The 21,735-nt window shown below is 31.0% G+C and overlaps 2 protein-coding genes across 4 annotated transcripts in view; both read right to left on the bottom strand.

Moving 5' to 3' along the window:
• Positions 1-1,200: 1,200 nt before the first annotated feature.
• LOC147811853 (uncharacterized) overlaps positions 1,201-21,735 on the bottom strand; it is a 59,550-nt gene continuing 39,015 nt past the window's right edge. Inside the window, exons 4-5 of the mRNA XM_087162249.1 lie at positions 20,443-20,529; positions 1,201-7,724 (exon numbers count right to left, since the gene is read on the bottom strand). Of these exons, the coding sequence (XP_087018375.1) occupies positions 3,404-7,724; positions 20,443-20,529 (4,408 nt within the window). The 3' untranslated portion in view covers positions 1,201-3,403. The remainder of the gene's footprint in view (positions 7,725-20,442; positions 20,530-21,735) is intronic.
• Positions 7,724-20,586, bottom strand: LOC147811854 (uncharacterized). Of its 3 annotated transcripts, none has more exons than XM_087161504.1 (5): positions 20,443-20,579; positions 16,367-16,481; positions 13,948-14,134; positions 11,951-12,102; positions 7,724-9,187 (listed from the first exon to the last, which is right to left on the bottom strand). In XM_087161504.1, exon 5 carries the CDS (start codon positions 9,126-9,128, stop codon positions 7,725-7,727), a length of 1,404 nt encoding a protein of 467 aa, XP_087017630.1. In that variant the 5' UTR covers positions 9,129-9,187; positions 11,951-12,102; positions 13,948-14,134; positions 16,367-16,481; positions 20,443-20,579; the 3' UTR covers position 7,724. The 3 variants fall into 3 exon arrangements, with proteins under 3 accessions (XP_087017630.1, XP_087017631.1, XP_087017629.1); XM_087161505.1 differs by having other exon boundaries at positions 14,020-14,134; XM_087161503.1 differs by lacking the exon at positions 13,948-14,134 and having other exon boundaries at positions 20,443-20,586.

The following is a 21,735-nucleotide window of genomic DNA, read 5'->3' as shown; positions in this document are numbered from 1 at the left end:
AACATTGCAACTTGAGTTTTACAATGTAGCACACGCTAATAGGTAATAATAGTTTCTAAAATAGTTAAAATCAGCATGTTAGTTTTAACATAATATAATTCATACATAAATGTTTGATACTAATTGTGCAAATAACAATGAAATTTTTACTTTCTGAAAAAGTACTTCAAATAATTTTTTTTATTACTCTAAATTTCTTTGCATACCTTTTCTCGGAACAAAATTTGAAAGCGTTATTTATCAGATCATTTTAGTTTATTTTAAAATAGCATATTAACAATGAAGTTAATAGTTATTGATTTATTCATAAAACAAATAATTAAAGGTTTCAAACAAACTTTTTCTATTCACTTTTATCACTATTCCTTAATATTTTAAAAAGTATATTTAAGGAAATTAAATTTTTAACTTTAACTTCTATTTTTGTTTTCAATTTTTAAAAATATTTAAGTCTGTTTCAAATTTTATTCTACCAATTTTATTCTACTCAAATTTTATTATTATTTCTACCTCTAATTCGTTTTAGTAGTATTTAATTGTCGAAAAAATGAACATTTTTAGTGCTTCTCGTTTCGTTGATATCTACTTTTAATCGAAATTAAAAACGAAAGAAACTTCGTTCCAAGAACATTGTTACATTGCTTCGTAATCACCGCATATGCATTTTTAGAATCTTAGTAGAAAATGAAGTATACAAAAAATATAAACATCGGTTTTTAAAGTTCTATTTCGACAAGGACAAACAAAATCATATCGAAATCTAATCAATCACTACTTTGGAAGATGGAATTCAATAAATCAAAACCAGTCAGATGATTGCAATTTGGATGCGGTGCAATCATCGATTTTCAGATAAGTGTCCTTTTAGCAAACTGTCTTGCAAAAACATGCATATTTTCCAACGTTCAAAAACAAATTATTATTTTATTTAATCACTTTCTCAATAAATAAGTAACATTCGTACTATCGGTAACCTTTTAATACCATAATCGAGATTTGATTTCAGAAGAAAATCTATTTTTAGACTTTCCCACTATATCTAAGACACTATTACAGAACAGCAAAATCATCACATGGTTGCTAAATGTTTTAATTTTATTAAAATTCATATTATTTCTCACATTTTCTTTTTTTCACCAACATATTTAAATTCGTAAGGTTAGGGAAAAGAGCAGTGGCAACAAATTAAATCAATTGATAGTCAATGCATGGATGGCTTAACTTTATTCAGCGAAAAGTATTCGAATGTACTACACGACATTTGCACTTTTGATTTCTTGATGGATAGTGGCGTCCTGTTCGGCTTGCTCCTGCAGTCACATTGTCAGTGCCATATTAAACGTTTATTATTTGGTAATACATATTTATATCAAAAATGAAGATTAATTTTTATTTTAATGAAACTCTATTTTTGCAGGAATAAAAGATTTTTAATATTTATATTTTATTTCTCACAAGGGCAAATAATTGTTGTTGTTTCTTATGCCACAGCCAATACCAGAAAGCCTTCTATGGAGAGCCAAAGAGTTTAAACGCAGCGGGTGACTTTTCGTGTTTTTCAACGGGGCTCCGGCAATGATTGGATTTCAGCCTCACACACGTCACAATCCGTTTTACAGGGAGAATCCATTTATTAATCCACATAACGTAATTTTGAATTGAACCAGAGAACAATCAAACACCAATTCAGTACCCCCTAGATGTATCAATTTGTTAGGGGAACTTGGAGGACTTAGTGACAACGAGAGATTTAACGTGCACCAGTCATCATTTAATAGACGGGGACTTTTCAGCTGACGGTATTTAAACCTACGATTTTAATGAGTTCAACGTCCTACCAATCAGGCTATTCCGGCCTTAGAATAATCTATAAATGAATAATAGTAATTACAATGATTCATTGACATACTTTTTTCAGCACTGTTTCCCACGAACAACCAATTCTTCGTCTGATGGATAATCATTCAACATTTTTACAAACTAAATTTCATCATACAGACATGTTTTATGTTTTTAATCCCGTCTTCCCTGTTGTGACTTGCTAGATCTCGAATTCTCACACAATTATAATAATGTGGGCCAATTGTTGGAGAATGCTTCACTTCCTGTTGTATTTAATATCAATAATTTCAAGAGGAAGAAAAATACATAAACACAAAACCAAAATTTTAAATTTAAAAAAAAAATGTTTTTAGATACTAGATGCTGAAAATACATGTTGATTAGATACATGTTGAAAGATAACAAAGGATGCTGTTTTTGAGTTAGCTATTTGGACAAGAATACTCTATATCGTTTCTAGTAGAGATGTTATGAAGATAATTTTAATACGTTTAGATAAATAATTTTAATTTTTTATGATCAGAAAAATTGATACTGAGACATTTTTTAAATTTAAAAAATTGAAACTGTCAAAGACTGCATTCATCCAAATTTTACAAATAAGTAATATATTAACTTTAAAGATTTACACGATTGATTTTCTAACAATTTATTTAAGCTGTGTATTTATTCATTCAATATAACTTTTCTATTTTAATATCGAAAGTTGGGATCACTATGTTTCCAGAGAGTTATTTTAACGTGAAAGGGAACACATTTTTATAGTGAATGTTGTTTTTAATTTTAGGGCAGGTAAAATGTGGCACAACTAAGATTCGAATAAAAGTAACGTAGTTTTAGGAGATGCTAAAAATAATCACAGAAGTATTCATATCTTTTGCATAGCATGTCTACTAAATTATCAGTTAAGCTTCTGTCTATTAAATTGTTACAAAATATTGTATATAAAATGACCCAAAATGCCTATTATGGTGCTTTGATCTAACTATTTAAGGGTTAAAAAGAATTTAACTAGTTTAGCAAAATTATGAAAAACAAAGAAATTTCTTAAAAACTTTAGTAACAGCTAAATGTTGAGTAGAACGGAAGGAGTTAATAAAATATTTAACATTAAGTCCTGGAGACATTAAAAGTTTAATAGTTTTCTTATTTCATCAGGCAATGTGATAATTTGCTCATATGTCTTTGAGAGTATCTAATTTAAGCATTTTTTTAATCGAAATCCCAATAAAATGCTAGAGATAACGAACCTTTTAAAGATCGTTACTGCTATCTGCAATCATACAGAAAATATAATCTATACTATAATCAAGATCAGTTAAGAACTTTAAAAAACTCTTCCGTTAAAATAGGATGCAATGGATAAAGTTATCCTTAATTTCAACTTTAATTTATCGTGTAATTAAAATTACAAAAATATCCTATTCTCTTCTTTTTAAAGGTAGATGAAGAGGAGTACACTTTAAAATTTTTTTGTTTACGTATAGGAGACATACCTAAATAGCAAATGAACAATTTTCTGATATCCATATTCAGCATATAATTGCCTTGTATCTTCATTCTAACTATTCTGAAGTCTCATATGAGAGCATTGCTTTGCCAAAAGCTTGGCAATTTCGTGCCTCTTATTTATAACAGCCCAGTCCAATGGCGTATAACCTCCGTTACTAATAACTTTAACATCTGCTCCGTTTGCAATTAAACTCTCACATATTCTCGTATTTCTGGCATAAAAAAGAGGTGTTCTTCCAAAGCAATCTTTAGCTTCAATTTTAGCGCCTTTTTTTATTAGAAGCTCAACAACCTCATCTTTCACATTCATAACAGCGCTATGTAAAGGAGTATAACCCTCACTACTTTTAGCATTTATATCAGCACCTTTTGCAATTAAAAGCTCGAATGCCTTCTTACTACCAGCTGAAAATAGAGGAGTTTCATCATTATAACCACCTTTAGCTTCAACATCAGCACCTTTATTTATTAAAAGCTCGACAACCTCATCCTTTCTATTCATAAGAGCGCTGTGCAAAGGAGTATAACCTTCACTACTTTTAGCATTTATATCAGCGCCTTTTGCTATTAAAAGCTCGAATGCCTTCTTACTACCAGCTGAAAATAGAGGAGTTTCATCATTATAACCTTTAGCTTCAACATCAGCACCTTTATTTATTAAAAGCTCGACAACCTCATCCTTTCTATTCATAAGAGCGCTGTGCAAAAGAGTATAACCTTCACTACTTTTAGCATTTATATCAGCACCTTTTGCTATTAAAAGCTCGAATGCCTTTTTACTACCAGCTGAAAATAGAGGAGTTTCATCATGATAACCTTTAGCTCCAACATCAACACCTTTATTTATCAAAAGCTCGACTATCTCATCCTTTCTGTTCATAAGAGCGCTGTGCAGAGGGGTATAACCAAGGCTATTTTTGGCATTTATATTTGCTCCTTTTGAAATTAAAAGTTCGAATACTTTCTTACTTTCTGCTGAAAATAAAGGAGTTTTATCATTATAACCTTTAGCTTCAACATCAGCACCTTTATTTATTAAAAGCTCGACAACCTCATCCTTTCTATTCATAAGAGCGCTGTGCAAAGGAGTATAACCTTCACTACTTTTAGCATTTATATCAGCGCCTTTTGCTATTAAAAGCTCGAATGCCTTCTTACTACCAGCTGAAAATAGAGGAGTTTCATCATTATAACCTTTAGCTTCAACATCAGCACCTTTATTTATTAAAAGCTCGACAACCTCATCCTTTCTATTCATAAGAGCGCTGTGCAAAAGAGTATAACCTTCACTACTTTTAGCATTTATATCAGCACCTTTTGCTATTAAAAGCTCGAATGCCTTTTTACTACCAGCTGAAAATAGAGGAGTTTCATCATGATAACCTTTAGCTTCAACATCAACACCTTTATTTATCAAAAGCTCGACTATCTCATCCTTTCTGTTCATAAGAGCGCTGTGCAGAGGGGTATAACCAAGGCTATTTTTGGCATTTATATTTGCTCCTTTTGAAATTAAAAGTTCGAATACTTTCTTACTTTCTGCTGAAAATAAAGGAGTTTCATCGTTATAACCTTTAGCTTCAACATCAGCACCTTTCTTTATTAAATGTTCAACAACTTTATCCTCATCGTGCTTAACGGCATAGTGTAGAGGTGTTTCTCCAAACATACTTGTAGCTTCAATATAGGCGCCTCGTTTGATTAAAAGTTTGGCAACTTCTTCACCAGCAGCGTAATGAAGAGGAGTACACCCGTTTTCATCAACAGCCTCGATCAACTTAATTTTATTTTTTATGAGAGTCTCTAAAATCTGTACTAAATTTTTTTTTGCTGCCTCGTGTAATAAAGTCTTTTTTGGTTTCTCAGCATCGTAAGTTTCAAGGCTTTTTATTGCTTCATACATGTCACATGCATTCGCACCCTTTCTTAGGAGTAATTCAACAGTTTCCCAATAACCATCTTTATCTGCATATCTTAAAGGCCTCCAACCAAGTAGTTTATCTTTAGCATCTACTCTAAATTCGTGATTCAACAAAGTCCGAACCAAATAAAAATGTCCATATGCAGCAGCTAAATGCAGCGCAGTTCTTCCTACTTTATCTGCAGCATTAATGAAATCTTCCGCTGTTTCTGCATTTGATAATAATTGCTTTACTTTTTCTACATCATTGTTTAAAACTGCGATGTGCAATGTGTAAATCTTACAGGTGTGTTCATCAGTAGTTACCATTTGATCGAAAAAAATGCTTGTTAAATTATGCTCTTTTCCATAAACATAATCACAAAAAAATTTAGTTACTTTTTTTCTTTTTATGTTCTTGGAGTAAAAAAGTGCAGCAAAATATTCAGCAAAGCTGAAGTGAATGAATATTGGTTTGGCAGCAGCAATATGACTAATGAAACCTGAATTTTCTTTACCTTCTTGTATCTGTTTCTTGAATAGTTTTATTTTATCAAATTCTTCTTCAACCAGAAACTGATTTAAATCTTGCACATGGAAAAGTGTACCCAAAGCTAACAAGGAATACTTTTCCATGATGGATTCGAGTAGCAAATCATACTCTGGACCTGATTTTGTTAGATCCAATATCTTTTTTTCTAAAAGATGTCTTTTGTACTTGCTTACCACAAAGGCTCTATATAAGTTCATCAGATCTAGTTTTATCGATATATTTGATTCATTCTTGTTGAACAAATCATTAAAGGTTTTAAATTTTTCTTGATAAGCTTCAACCAGCATTTTTGTTTGTAATGGTATTCCTGTAAATTCTTTATTTTTATCGGAGATGATCCATTGAACTTTGTCTAGTAGTTCGTTAGCGTAACGCTCAAAGTTCTCTTTGATGCTAAATTCCTGAATATTACACAAAATGTTTTTCATGAACATCACCTGATCGTTTCTAGATAGTGGCATTAGACTATATGAAAGTACACTTAATACATCTTCTAGTTCATCTTTCATGTGCGGCCGTGTAGTTATCCAGATTTTCTCTACTTTTGAATGTTTTAAAGCCTTTAGTAGTTCAACAACTTTTTCTTTGTATCTAGGAACGATCTCATCAAATCCATCAAATAATATAGCCACTTTACCTAAAACGTTCAGTCTATAGTTAAATAAATCTTGCTCCAGAGGTGTGTTTAAGCCAGCTATGTTCATTAGAAATTTAAAAATTTTGTCCTTGTCTTTAATGAAGTCATTATTTGCAAATATTTCTGTATAGTCATTCAAGTTAATTCTGACAACCCACAGAGAAGAATCAAAGTTTTTCATCTCTTGTGCTAGTTTAGTCAGAACCGTTGATTTTCCCGCACCAGATACTGCACTTATAATTACTATACGTCCATCTATGTCACGAAATTCAGTTACATTTTCTGTATCTATATAATCACGTAATATTGATAGAGCACCTCGAGATTTTTGCCAGACAAATTGGTTATCTACTTCTTTCAGCCAATGAATATTTCGATTTTCAAATACCTTACACAGTTCATCAAAACCTGCTCTTTCGTCAGAAATCAACACAATGTCTTGCTCACGATTAAGGCTGGATTTTTGAATTTTATCGTTATAGGTTATATGTATTTTATAATCATTTTTAATATCTTTCTTAATTGTAGACTGATTGAAAATTCGATTGATGTAGTAGGTTTCAATGTCACCTAAATTTGAGAGTTTTTTGCCTATTTCTATCGTTTCTTTGTTCATGAGTTTCGATAACGTTCCTTCATCTACTACATGTTTTGACTCCTCGGTTATTAATGCACTTAAAGTTGTCTTTTCACCTTGGAAATAAATTGTCTTATTAGAAAGTATTTTTTGAGAATCCTCCGCTAAATCATGAAACTCTAAACTTGTGTTATCGACCATTTCATAATAAAATTCATCATTATCTCCTAAGAAATATTCTAAATCATTCTTCTCTCCAGAAAATAAAATAAACTTAAATTTCTGTTTATCTTTTAAAATATTCAATATTCTTATAAAATTGTTAATTAATATTTTCTCATCTTCCTTCCAGAGATCACTATTACCTTCAACAACAAATAACAGAGGAGCGTGTTTATCTAATTGTTTTACAAATTCATTCAAAGCAAAAAACTGCTCTAAATTTAAAAGTTGCTTCAGACTTAGAAAAAAGCTTTTACTAGCTTCATAGTTAAGTTTATTCTCCACTAGAAGCTTATGTAGTTTTTTGATTCCAACTACAGGATGCACTTTACATATTATTTGCAAAAACTTCAAGTCAACGTTATTTAAAAAATCTGTATACTCCATTGTTGCCTTCTTTAGTTCAATATACTCAATCGATTTAAGATAATTAAAAGACTGTTTTTTATATACTTCTTTAAAGACTTCTAAATTTTTTAATTTAGTTATCTCCCTGTGTATGTCTGGAAAAATAAACAAAATGCTTTTGTTTATTTACACAAATTATTAATTTTTGCAATTGTTTTTCCGAATTGTGCTTAATAATTCCTAGCCCTATTCCCTCTTTTATGGTAAGATCTTGCAGAATTTCTTCAATTTCGTCCTTACTTATCACTCCTTTGGATTTGTCAACTAGCAAAACCAATAAATGATCTGCGACGGAAAGCATCGAAAGTTGCTTTAACCTGTGACAACAATTCAGAAATTCAAACTCAGATTGTGTGAAAATATTTGCACTACATTCTCCTTTTTTCACACTTTGCACTTGATAACGAAGAGTACAATATTCGTTACCATCTGGAGGTGGATTATAAAGGTTGATACAATTAGCTAATTCATGAAAATGTTCATATTCGTTGGGATTTGTTGTAAATATATCAAATATTTTTTTAACAATAATTCCACCTAATCCTTCTTTTACTAATGGCCAGTCGATGACCTTCATTGTCGTTTCATTTGAATTGCACATCTCCTTGGAAGTAAATGTTTTTTTAATATTGTCCATATTATGAGATTCCATCGTGTATTGAAAAAAATCCCAACCAGATGATCTGTGGGGTATATTTTTAATAAATACTCGATATAAATTACCAACGTTAAGATGTGAGTGAAGAGTATTCACCAAATTTGGTGCGGATAGGTAAATTGTGACATCCAAGAAAAAAGATGAATGGGCTTTACCGCTGTAGCGTACATCAAAGTCACTTTCCATTTTCAACAACATGTCTTTGCAACCAGGACTGTCAAAGACTACTGTATGCACGTGAAAACCTTCTTTTCTGCTCTTTACAAAAAAGTGACCCTCGCCTTTAGTTAGATATTTAGTAGAAAAAGCTGTGATTTGTCCAAGCCATGCTCCCAAAGAATGTCCAGTAATTGACAGAGTCAAATTAACAGATTGTTTTTGATTGAGTTTTTCCAGTTCAACCGCAATATTATCGGCAAAAGAAACCGCAGAGCTCATTTGAGAAGTGTATTCATTCGATAAAATACCCTCATAATCAGTCCAAAGATCATTCACGCTCTTGGGATTTGTGCCTTTGTGTGCAATTACAACTTGTTGGTGATCGGGATTCCAGTATGCTGCTCCAAAATAACCGTCTTCTTGGTTTTTTCCAGTTGTCAATAAATCCCAACCTTGTTCTAATGATTCTAAATATTCTCCTTCTTTATAAACTCTTGATGAGAATTCTGCTAACAGATAATCACTAGGATAAATACATCTATCAAGGATAATTGGTCTAGCATGCCTGCTATTTATATTTGATAGAATTGTAGATATGAAATTTCCATTACTTAATTCTAAATGAGTTACTTTTAATTTTTCGCAATAGGGAAAGGCCATTTTATTGTCTTCTCTAGTAAGTCCAAGTAAGTTATTCCACTTTCGAATTTAATGTTTACCTAAAAAATAACCGTTTATTATTATCAAAACCAAATTTAATTTACTAATAAAGATAGAGATACAACTTTTTTTCGTGCTATTGTAAAAAAAACAATGAAATTGCTTAGTGATTGAGTGGCTTGGCAACTACTTTACTTTCATTGCTAGAACTATTAACGCTATAATAGAATTTCAGAAAACTGCTAAGAAAATTAATTTTTAAAAACAAATGTTTTTTTTTGCAATACGTCATAATAAATGGAAAATATAAATCTCAATTTTGAAATGTTTGGAGCATAGGTTGATTTTTCTTTTGCACGGCAGTACACGAGATTTTTAAACGATATATTTAGAAACTTTGTTTTATGGCTTTTTAAAAAAATTCCAACAATCTTTGCGAATTTATTTGAAAACAAAATTCTGGTACGATTTCCGTTTAGTTCAATAATGATATTTCTGGTAAAAAAGTTGATATATTTCTTATTAATAATATAAAAACATACGGCATTTAAAATATTCATTTGTATATTTTTCCGGAAATTTTGATTTTTTAGCATAAAAAAACAAAACTGAAAAGTAAATTTAACTTCATATATTTATGAACTAAATAGAATTTTTATAAATATTTAATTAGCTAAATACTAAACTAATAATACTAAATGATACTAGTTAACAAAATTATACTAAATAATTTTAACTACACATATTTTTTCAAAATCATTACTGTAGCGCTTCGGTTTAAATTACTGAGTTTCTTGGTGTTCCCATAGAACAGAAGGAAACGCGGTTGACTTTGTCATATTCTGGTAGTTTAAACCATACTTTTTCTCTCAGTGCACTTTATTCTAATCGTAAATACCGTAAATCAGGAAAATGTTTTTCGTTAAAATGATTTTTCTTTTAAAAAATACTCAAGCCGTTGAAGCATTTTCTCCTACTATCTCCAATATATATTTTGTATGAAACATTACATATTTATTATTTAATATATATACAGCGGCCTAGGCCAATAGGCCCATACGCCAAATACAATGAATCATTTAAAAGATCAACAGACCCTTCTACATATTTATACATATTTATTATAACCACCCTATGAAACGGGCGGTGACATGTGTGTGGTTGAAGTCATATTCTTGACCATGTATGAAGCTACTGAAAAACAAGAAACGCACCCTTTGACTTAAATTCGCTTGGTTCACCAACCAGGCCAGCTGGTACGAGGGTTGCTATTTATATTTCTGGCCTAATAATGAAAAAACAAATATGTAGGATCAAAATTGGTTTTATTGTTTTTCAAAATATTCTCCATGATGATTAATACACTTTTGCATGCGTTTGAACCAATTTTCAAAGCACTTTTTCCAGTCCGATTGAGGTAACTCTAAAACATGCGTTTTGAATGCATCAACCGCTTCTTCGGGGGTCGAAAATCGTTGTCCACGTAATTTATTTTTGATGTGTGGGAATAAGAAGAAGTCATTGGGTGCCAAATCAGGGCTGTACGGCGGATGACCCATCAGTTTGATCTTTCGCTCCGTCAGAAATGCCTTTTGTTTGAGTCGATGTGTGAGAGCTCGCATTGTCATGATGAAGAATGATTCGCCTGTTCTTCTGCTTTTTTCGAATTTCTCCGATGACTTCTGGTAAACAAATGGTTGTGTACCATTCAGAATTAACCGTCCTGCGTTGCTCTAACGCCACTGTTGCCACATGACCGTTAATGCCGAAGAAACATGCAATCATTTGTTTCGATGTGCTTCTTCCTCGAACAACTTTTGTTGGTTTTGCCTCGTCTTGGAAGACCCATACAGTTGATTGCTGTTTTGTTTCCGGCTCATATGCATAGATCCATGATTCGTCACCTGTGTAGATGTTATACACAGCCTTTGATGTACATTGAACGTATTTTTCCAACATTTCCTTGCACCAATCGACACGAGCCTTTTTTTGAGCTTTTGTCAGATTATGCGGGATCCAACGCGAACAAATTTTTTTTACGCTCAAATGTTCATGCAATATTTTATTGATGCTAGTCATACTAATGTCCAAAGACGCCTCTATCTCACGGTATGTCACATGACGATCTTGCTTTATCAGTTCACGCACAGCATCGATTTTTTCTGGCACAACAACGGATTTTGGACGACCTGCACGGGATTCGTCCTGGATCGAACATCGACCACGATTAAATTCGTTATACCAATTTTTTACAGTGCTGTAGGATGGCGCTTTATCGCTGAATAAAGAATTAAATTCATCGAAGCACTCTTGTCTTGACAATCCACGTCGAAAGTTATGAAAAATAATGACACGAAAATGTTCACGATTCAATTCCATTTTTTGAAAGAGAAGAACTTTTCAATTTACTGTTAACAACACAAATGAAGCTATAATGGTAAATCGTCTGCTGAATTTATGTTTAAAATTATCAAACTTTCGATTAAAATCGTCTGCGGTCGCCTAGCAACACTTACTGTTGCCAAGGCCAGAAATATAAATAGCAACCCTCGTATTTGCAAGTGGCAATATAACCAGTAACATAACTTTGTGGTTCAATAAAGCGCACTATCCCTAATAAGAATAAAGCGCACTAATCAGTCATGGGAGTCAATACCAAATTACATATATAATTTATAATTTATCGATCTTCTAGCGTCCATGAAAATAATAGTTATAAATCCTTGTTCAATAATACCAAAAGTTCAAGTAACCTGATTTTGTTAAAGTAATAAAATGCATTTGATCCAATATGATAATAAAAATCTAGTAAAAATACTCACTTGTATTTAATTCATGGAGACAGAAAGCGAGGAAGATCACCAATTTGATGGCTTGAATTAGTGGAGCAAGATTTTCCTGTTATAGTAACTGCAGATAGGACTAGATGGTGGAAACTACGCTGCAAAGCCTTGTTATGTAACAGGCTGTAGTCCTTCGAAAGAAGAAGATGCCAGTGAATTTCGAGAAAAAAGCATTTAAAAAATTTAGTATGACACTTTATATACGAGTTATATTTTCTCTTTGTTAATGGTACAGTAATGCCAAGTAATAGGGACTGTGCATCTAACTATGAGACAATTGGTGTTCAGTTTGCCCGTGGGATAACTTTATTTTTTTTAATCTGTCATTTTGAGATAAGTATTAAATAAATATTTAAAAAACTTTATAATGTTATTATAAAATCCTCTCTGTAAACTTTTCCCTTTTTTGAGTTAAGTGGGGGTGATAAGAGGGGGAGAATTGAAATTCTCCTAGACAGTAAAACTACTACCGATCGCACTACTATTTTAGAAGATATAAAGGATATTTATATACAATAAATAAAAATTTGTAATACTACATATTTACGAACTTGATACTGATATCTAAACAAGAGAAGCAATGCTTTCAATATATTTTTTCACGTTGAATTAAATAAGAATTTACACGAATCAATCGAACAAATAGTTTAAAAGTAGAAAGTGCCTTTAGGTTATTAAAATACTATATTTGACATGACTTATGTATGTCTTTTACTTTGCTTTGAATATGAAAAGGTACAATTTCAGGTGAAAATTTTAATAATACCCACAACAAAGCTTTTTTTTAAAAAGTACCTTCAGTAATATTATATAACACCATTTTTTCCGTAATTATTTGACTAATTAAGAAATAAGTATAAATAGTTTTTCAGTAATTAATCCATATCATTAATTAGTCTGGAAACTTTGACTTAAATAAGAATATTATTAATGAAATAAGGCAAATATCTTTAAACTAAAGAATAATACATAATACTTTTAACGGGACAATCTGCTTAACAATCCTTCTTAAGAAGCCAAAATGATTGAGAAGTAAGAGTTAGCATCGGTGAGCGAAGCGAGTAGGTGGCATAACATTGCTGAAGGTGACATATATAGCATCATATAGAAAACTGCATGCACAAAATATCCAAAACAGTCACTTCTTTCTTAGATATCATTCAAAATTGACTAAAAAACATTCAAAAAGGAAAATCCTTTCAACTATATAACCGATCTACTGGACTACAACAATGACTCATTTCAGTGAAATTCTTGCAATTAGATTATTTTGAATATCAAATTTATGAAAAAACACTAGCGGTTAAATATACTTTTTACAAAGCTGGGATAGCCTGGTCGGTAGGGCGCTGGGCCCATATCCGAAGCTTCGTGGGTTCGAACACCGCCGGCCGAAGACTCCCCGTGTAGTTGGTGACTGATGCACGTTAAAATTCTGTCGAATAGCAAAGTCCACCATGTTCCCATAACAAATCAATACCTCTAGGGGATTGGAGATCGATCGTTCTCTGATTCAGGTCAAAATTACGATCTGCAGATGAGTGAATGGTTGTATGAATGGGTTCGACTTATAAACAGGTGTGACGTATGATGCGCCAGAAGTTGAATTCCGGGCCATAGATGGCGCCACTGAAAAACAAGAATCACACACTCTGCCTTAAATTTGCGCAGTTCTACCAAGTAGGCTTGCCTGTGTGGCAAGTGGCGTTAGAACCAACCAACCAATACTTTATTCATCCTTATTACACTTCTTTTGACATTTTAAATTGTTTCGAACTGACAGATAGTTTCACGCCATTTTGCAACGGCAGGCACTATCTGTCTATCTTACGCAAAGTAATAGCTTTCATTGATGACACCATAAAACAAAAACAATGTTCAAACAATCTTAAATTTGCATAATAATTTTCCTTTGCGTTAAGGATTTGAAAGATTTTAAAATAAGAGTAAGGAATATGAAAAAAGAATCATTTAACCTCTGCGTTTATTGAATGAAGCGTAACTTTTAGAATAAGGATTTGGTAATTTATAGTATGCTTGATTTTTACCTAGAATAATACGATGCAGATTTATTTCATTATGACATGGCTGTCGAACAGTTAGGACAAGGCCTGATGCATTTTTCAGGTTAGGCAAAGGAGCACTTTCACTATGCATCGAGATCTAATAAAAAAAAAAATATGAAATGAAATGCTAAATGTTCGATTAGGTAAAAAAATGATACATTTCATAAACTGATAATGAATGGAAAACAACAGATAACAGACAGTTTTATTGCATTGATGGGGTTATTTACGTCAAGCCTTTGCAAATTTAAAAAATTAAAATGATATTCATTTGTAATCATCAATGGTGGAGCTGATTATAAATATTCTATTAATCTATAAATTTAAGTGTTACGTCTTAAATGAAGAGTGGTGTAGAAGAAGGTACAAAGTGACAATTTCTAAACCAATTTCCTACAAAACCAATTATCTTATCACAATTTAAATTGAAAAGCAAGAGAACCTTGATTTGCTTTCTGTGGTTAGCAATAAGCATAACCTGCTTATTGCAGCAAAAAACTCTGTTTTTTCCTCGCTTCTGACAACAGTTTTTTAATGAGTTAGATACTTGACATTTGTGAATTTATTGAAATTTACAGGATACGTTCTTCATTTTAAATTATTAAAAACTTGCTTTTATTTTCATTTTATTTTATTTCTTTCCAAATTTTTCTTTAATTTTTAGAGAAACACACGATTAGCAAGTGACAATACTTTTTGTGAAGTGATACTAATCATTATTTTATGTTTATTTGTTATGTTTATATGTTTATTATTATTTCATGTTTATAACAATTGGTGTTCGATTTGCGCATGGGATAATTTTCTTTTCTTTGTCTGATGTTTTGCGATAAGTATTAAATAAATATTAAGAAAGCTTTATTGTGTTATTATAAATGATATCTGAAAGCTCCTCTCTGTAAATTTTTCCCTTTTTCGAGTTAAGTGGGGGTGATACGATGGGGAGAATTGAAATTATCCTAGACAGTAAAATTTGCTTCTGATGTATTTTTTTTCTATTTAATTGTCACACCAATGTATTTTCTCAGGCCGATACTATCGGACTAAAAGTTTAGAAGTTATAAAAGTTTCTTATATGTAAACAGTAAAAACTTTTAATTGTACTAAGTTACACATATGATATTGATATCTAAACAAGTGAAGAATTATTTTCATTGAATTTTTCGCTTTGAATTGAATGAGACTTTACACGAATCAATCGAGAAAAAAGTTTTTAAGTTGGAAGTACTTTTATGTACTTAAAGTACTTATTTGAGATGACTAATGTATGTTTATAACTTTGCTTTGAGTTTTCTCATGAAAATTCTCAGAAAAAAATTGAGAAATTTGAAAAACATTAAGTTTTAGATAATAGGACTAATAGTTTTTTTTCATAATGCACTTAATTAAAAAATAGTACTTTTTTTACGCATAGTAACCACATCAAAGCTTTTTATAAAAGTACCTTCAGTATTAATATAAACACTTTTTTTGCCATAACTAACTGGAGAATTTAAAAATATATTTAAAATGTTTTTCAACAGTTAATCCAAATTATTAATTAATCAGAAAAATTTCACTTAAATAAGAATATTATTAATAAAATATTTCAAATAATGTTAAAAAGTAGAATAATACATAATACTTTTCACTCGACAATCTGCTTAACGATCCTACTTAAGAAGGCAGAAAGATTGAGAAGTAGGAGTGAGTGCCGGTGAGCGAAGCGAGTAGGTGATATAATATTGTCCAAAGTGACACATATTACTTTAAATGGAAAGCTGCAAACACTAAATATCCAAAATAGTCACTTCTCTAGTAAATATCATTCAAAATTGACTAAAAACATTTGAAAAGGAAAATCCTTACAAATGTATAACCAATCTACTGGAATACAATAATGATTTCTTCATTGAAATTCAAGATAGTGGATTATTTTGAATATTAAATTTATGCAAAAAATCTAATGGTTAAGCATGCTTTGTACATCCTTGTTACACTTCTTTTGACATTATAAGTTGTTTTGAAATCACAGATAGTTTCGCGCCATTTTGTAACGGCAGACACTATCTGTCTATCTTTAACACAGTAATAGCTTCCATTGATATCACCATAAAACAAAAACAAAATTCAAACAATCTTAAATTTGAATAATAATTTTCTTTTACTGTAAGATTTAGAAAGATTTTAAAACAGGAGTAAGGGACACGAAAAAAAGCAATTTATAAAAAATAGTATATAGTAGAAGTAAAAAAAAGTAGTTATATAGTAGTAAAAAAAAGTAAGTACTCCTTGTTTATTGAGTGAAACGTGACTCTTAAAATAAGGAGTTAGTAAACTTAATTTTTACCTGGAATAATATGATGTAGACTTAATTCATTATGACATGGCTGACGGATAGTTAAAACAAGACCTGATGCATTTGTCAGGTTAGGCAAAGAAGCACTTTCACTTTGTATTGAGATCTAATATGAAAAATATGAAATGAAATACTAAATATTCGATTAGGTAAAAGAATGACACATTTCAAAGACTGATAATAAATAGAAAACAACAGATAACTGACAGTTTGATTGCAATAATGGGGTTTTTTACGTCATGACTTTGCAAAGGTGAAAAACGAAAATGATATTCATTTGTAATCAACATTGGTTGAACTGATTATAAATATTTCATTAATCTATAAATTTAAGTGTTACATCTTAAATGAAGAGTGGTGTGGAAGAATGTACAAATTGACAACTTCTAAACCTATTTCCTACAAAACCAATTATTTTGTAACAATTTCCATAAAATGACAGAAAACTTTGATTTGCATACTGTGGTTTCCAATATGCAGGTTACAAAACAGAAAACTCAGTTTTTTCCTAGCTTTTTCCGGTTTTTTAATGAGTTCGATACTTGGCATTTATAAATTTGTTGAAATTTGCAGGATACTTTCTTCATTTTAAATTATCAAAAACTAACTTTACCAGCTGTTAATAGTTGAATTAACTGCATATTGTTGATTTTCGTTTCTTTTATTTTATTTTCTGCATTAGTTTATGCATCTAATTTGTATAGTTTTTGCGAAGAAAAACAAAATGTAAGGCAAAGGTAAATACCCGAAACAGCTGTAACATTGGCAGCTTCAATTACGATTTTTACGATGGGTATCCACTTTATATACCCCAAATAATACCTAAAACTACTTGAGGTAATGGAACACCTGCCAAAATAACTATGGAGCTATCCTCGTCATTCTAGGTATAAAGTTTTATGTACATAATTCTACAGCTAACACATGAATAATTAAATAAGCACTTAAATTAGATCAAATAATGAAAAGTCAGGAATACTCAATATCAATAAATGTTCGAAATACTCTAATACAAGTGATTTTCAACAGACCAATACTACTATAATTATAGATATGTTGCAATACTCTTGTTTTTTTTTAATAAATATGAAATGTAGGGAAACTCATGTATACAAAAAGGTATAGACTTTATGTATACCAAAGGATACCTAAAGCTACCTGGGGTAATGATATACCTAACGAAATGCCAAAGGAACCAGCTTGCCTCTAACCATCGATCTAAGTATAAAGTTCTAAGTATACGTTTCTGGCCTTAACACATGAAAAATTTTATAAGCATTTAAGTTAGGTCAAATTAAGGAAAGCCATAAACACTCAAAACGCTATATAATATTCGATTTATTCGATTTCACTATGATTTACCACATCTTATATCATTTCCTCTTATCTCCTTCCACTTCAAAGTATTGCTATCACTGGATGACAAACATATTCTAACTTAGTTTCACTCTCTAATTTTTTTAACTTCATTTTAATGTAAGTAATTTCATCTATTAAGAAACAAATATTTGTTTACGGAAAATTAGATAAAATTATTTTTAAAAAGACATCGACCCAAAACGATTTTTAAAATTAAAAAAGGAGAGAGAAGAGCCAGTTTTATTGCATATTTCGATATTTGAAGTGCCATCATTAAATATGATTGGGGTACATAGTTTGTTTTAGAACACTTTTCAGGTGTTATTAAAATTTTAAAATATATTAATAAATGTCCATAACTAGCAGAATGTCCGTTCTTCGAACGGAGTAAAATAAAAGTAAATAAATCAGCACATATTAATCAACACTACAAGATCATGCACTCAACTGGAAAGAATACACGAATACATATAAAATTGAACAGACACTATTAATAGTTCAAATAACTCAAATTGTGGTTTAATTCTTCTTATTTGTTACCCTTCTTTGTGATTACCATTTTCCTTGTGATTGCGTGATTTCCTAAATTAAGCGAAGCACGCTTTAGAAGTTCAGCATATCAAAATATGATGAACTATAATTAGCATTATTCGATACGAAAATGATGCCACCGATCATTTTAGACACCTCAATTTTCTACATTTATTTCGCTCTTTTGTACTGTAGTAGTTTTATTTTTGTTTTTTAGTTCAACTACTGTTGATTTTAAATTGTTTTATTTTACAGAAAATCGTATCGACAGCTTTTTTGTAAAATAATAAGTACGGATAATTTAAGAAATACTAATTTGATGACGTACCCCTCACTTGTCATTGATATTGATGATTGAGCTAACCGGACATAACAAATAAAAGATGTCTAAACTGACTTCAACTCCCTTACTTATCCACTGACAATCCAATAATGATCAATCAGTTAGATAACAGCATATATATATATATATATATATATATATATATATATATATATATATATGTATATATATATATATATATATATATATATATATATATATATATATATATATATATATATATATATATATATATATATTATAATACGTCAATACGTTTGTTTTAATTAAATAGCGCTATCAGATAGTTATCACCAAAGGTGTTGTCTTTGAAATATTTGAAAAAGCAGAATTGCTTACAGGTTAAATTCTTAAACCAAGGAGAGAAAAAAAATTAAAAATTTTTCCCGACTGACTGATTTATTTGTTTGATTGATTTTTAGAATGCTGAGGGGGCCAACATTGTGAACTGTTCTAGCTTCTGTTTGCTAGGACAAATGGTTCTTTTATAGCAAGACAGACACAAGCAAAGGCAAACATTTTTGAGCAGCGGATACTCATATAGAATGGAGAATTCGTTTCTTCATGAATTGACCCAGGTTCAAATCACAGTGGTGATACAAATTCTGCTTTCGGTTCGCACCAACCACAGTGCTGACGTAATATATCCTCAGTGGTTGACAGATTATAGGTCAGAATCCCCTTGCCGTCGGCCTAATCATGGAAGGTTTTCCTGGCTTTCCTTTCCGTGTAACGCAAATGCGAGTTAGTTCCATCAAAAAGTCAGCCACGAAGGCTAGTTTGTCCCAACGCGTGACCAGAAGTTGCATTCTGGGTAGATTTCAAAATTACAAGGTTACGGAATTGAACACTGATAGTCATAAACTCAGAATTGGATCGGTTCTTCAACGCTGGTTATAAAATAAAACACTGACAAACTCATACTTATATTTTTTAAGATGTACTAAATCAGGGGTGTCAAACTCGCGGCCCGAGATGAACATTTTTGTGGCCCGGTCAATATATTCGACGCAAAGTAAAAATAAATTAGAAATGTGAATTAGAAAGGAAACTAGCATGTGAAATTACAATATACTTTATTTATAAACTACACGGATCATTTTAAATTGTACGCGCGAAAATGTAAAATTCTATTTGGTTTGCGGCACCTGCCGTTCCAGGGATACTGCATCGTATCAAAAATACGCAGAAAAAATTTAAAATCTTAGAACGGAATTTGAAACAAGGTTTAAAGATTTTAATTTCTCGGAAAGCAAATTTTGTTTGTTTTCGTAGATTTTCTCAATAAATATAGACTCCAGTAGTATGCAAATGGAAGCGATTGAGATTCAGTGCGACTCAAATTTGAAGGCAAAATTCATTGAAGTGGTTATGCCTTAGTTTTACAAATATTTACCGGCAAGGTTTGAAAATACTCGAAAATTCGCATATGAAATTATTTCCATGTTTGGAAGTACTTATCAGTGCAAGCAATTATTTTCTGTTATGAATGGAAATAAATCTCCTGTCCGAAACCGTATTAATAACGCTCATGTTGGGTCAATTTTGAAAGTAGGTTCGGCCAAAAAAATTTCTCCCGAAATAGGAAAGATAGTAGCAGAGAAGAGATGTCAAGTATCAAACAATAATTTAACTTTATATATGTTTATTACAATGTGTTATTTAAAATAAAAATATTTGTCTCTATGAACATTGATTTTTTTTTGCGGCCCACCTAAAGTTAAGCATTGTTTATTTGGCCCAAGTTAGCTTTTGAGTTTGACGCCCCTGTACTAAATGAAGCTTAAACTCTCGTGATTAAAGTATTTAAGAAATAGTAAGTTTTATTTTTTACCTCCAGAAGTCTAAGGCAGATCTTTTACGATGAGATATGGATGGTGGATAGTTATAGACAACAAATAATCTATCACATATTTCGCAGCTTAAAAAAGAAAAGAAGAAAATCTACCACTACCTACAGAATGCCAGGCTAAAAATGATAGAATAAAACACTGAACGCTTTCATGAGATAAGTTTAGAGCTAGTGCTGATAACTAAAACAAAATATCAGATAAAATACGAATCATATCATTGAAAATGAAAGTGTAAAGGTCTCAAAAACTAATATTTTTTATGATTTATATTCTCCCTACCATTAAATAAAGTGCAAAGCATGTATTATTCTCCGTATAATAATTAATTTTAAAAAAAAATGTCGAACTTCATTTGAATAAATATTTAATAACATTAAATTACAGCGATTTTAACAGCTTATTGAATTCATGTTATTTTAAAGCATCAAAATTTTATGTTAATACATAAAATTTTGACTAATGGTTTCAAATGTAATGTAATTTTAACTAATGTTTTGTATTGTTTTCGAAACTAATGTTTTGATCTGCCGATGAGGTGGCCGAGCGGTCAGCGTGCCTGACTGTGAATTTAATGGTTGTGGGTTTGAATCCCGCTCAGGGCATGGGGCTTTCGCTTTGTGAGTCACTCTGTTGTGTGATGTGTGAATGGGGCTCATCTTATAAACGGGTATATGTGGCAGTATGGCGTGGGTAATGTTGCTCGTCTTCGTGGCATAGGTTTACTGATGTCCACCGGGTATCGTTAAATGAGCAACACTTTCGGCAACTTGCGAGGAATGTTTTGAAAAAAAAAATGCTTTGAACTACAATCCTAAACAAACTAATTTTTTTTTATACGTTCTGTTATTTTCTGATGCTTTTTTCCGTAATTATTTTTTACAATGTTGAATTTGCCTTTTGAACCTCGCAACAGTTCAATCATCTCTTGCAATGGAAAAACTTTTTTTTTTTGCCTTATTACCTTCCTCAATAAGTCTAAACAAGTTATTCCAGATAAGAACTCAAGGTTTACCTAACGAAATGGCCGTTAATTATTATTAAAACCATCTTTAATTTACTAATAAACATAAAGAAACAGTTATTTTACTAATACAACTTCGTTCAATTGAAAAAATAATGTAATAGCGTAGTGATAGAGTGGCTTGACACCTATTTTACTTCAATTGCTTGAACTATCAACGTTATGATATAATTTTAGAAAACTGATAAAAAATTGATTTTTGTAAAATTTCTTTTGCAATATTTTAAAAAATGGAAAATATATCTAAATCTCA

The sequence above is a fragment of the Parasteatoda tepidariorum genome, chromosome 4, assembly GCF_982258835.1.
Source record: "Parasteatoda tepidariorum strain Cologne lab strain chromosome 4, Ptep-v5.0, whole genome shotgun sequence".
In the NCBI taxonomy this organism is placed as follows: domain Eukaryota; kingdom Metazoa; phylum Arthropoda; class Arachnida; order Araneae; family Theridiidae; genus Parasteatoda; species Parasteatoda tepidariorum.
The sequence above is the reverse complement of the archived record's forward strand: the minus strand, read 5'-3'. Positions and strand labels throughout refer to the sequence as shown.

Coding starts and splice junctions, on each gene's coding strand:
- LOC147811854 (XM_087161503.1), bottom strand. CDS start 9,128: ATGGCCTTTCCCTATTGCGAAAAATTAAAAGTAACTCATTTAGAATTA.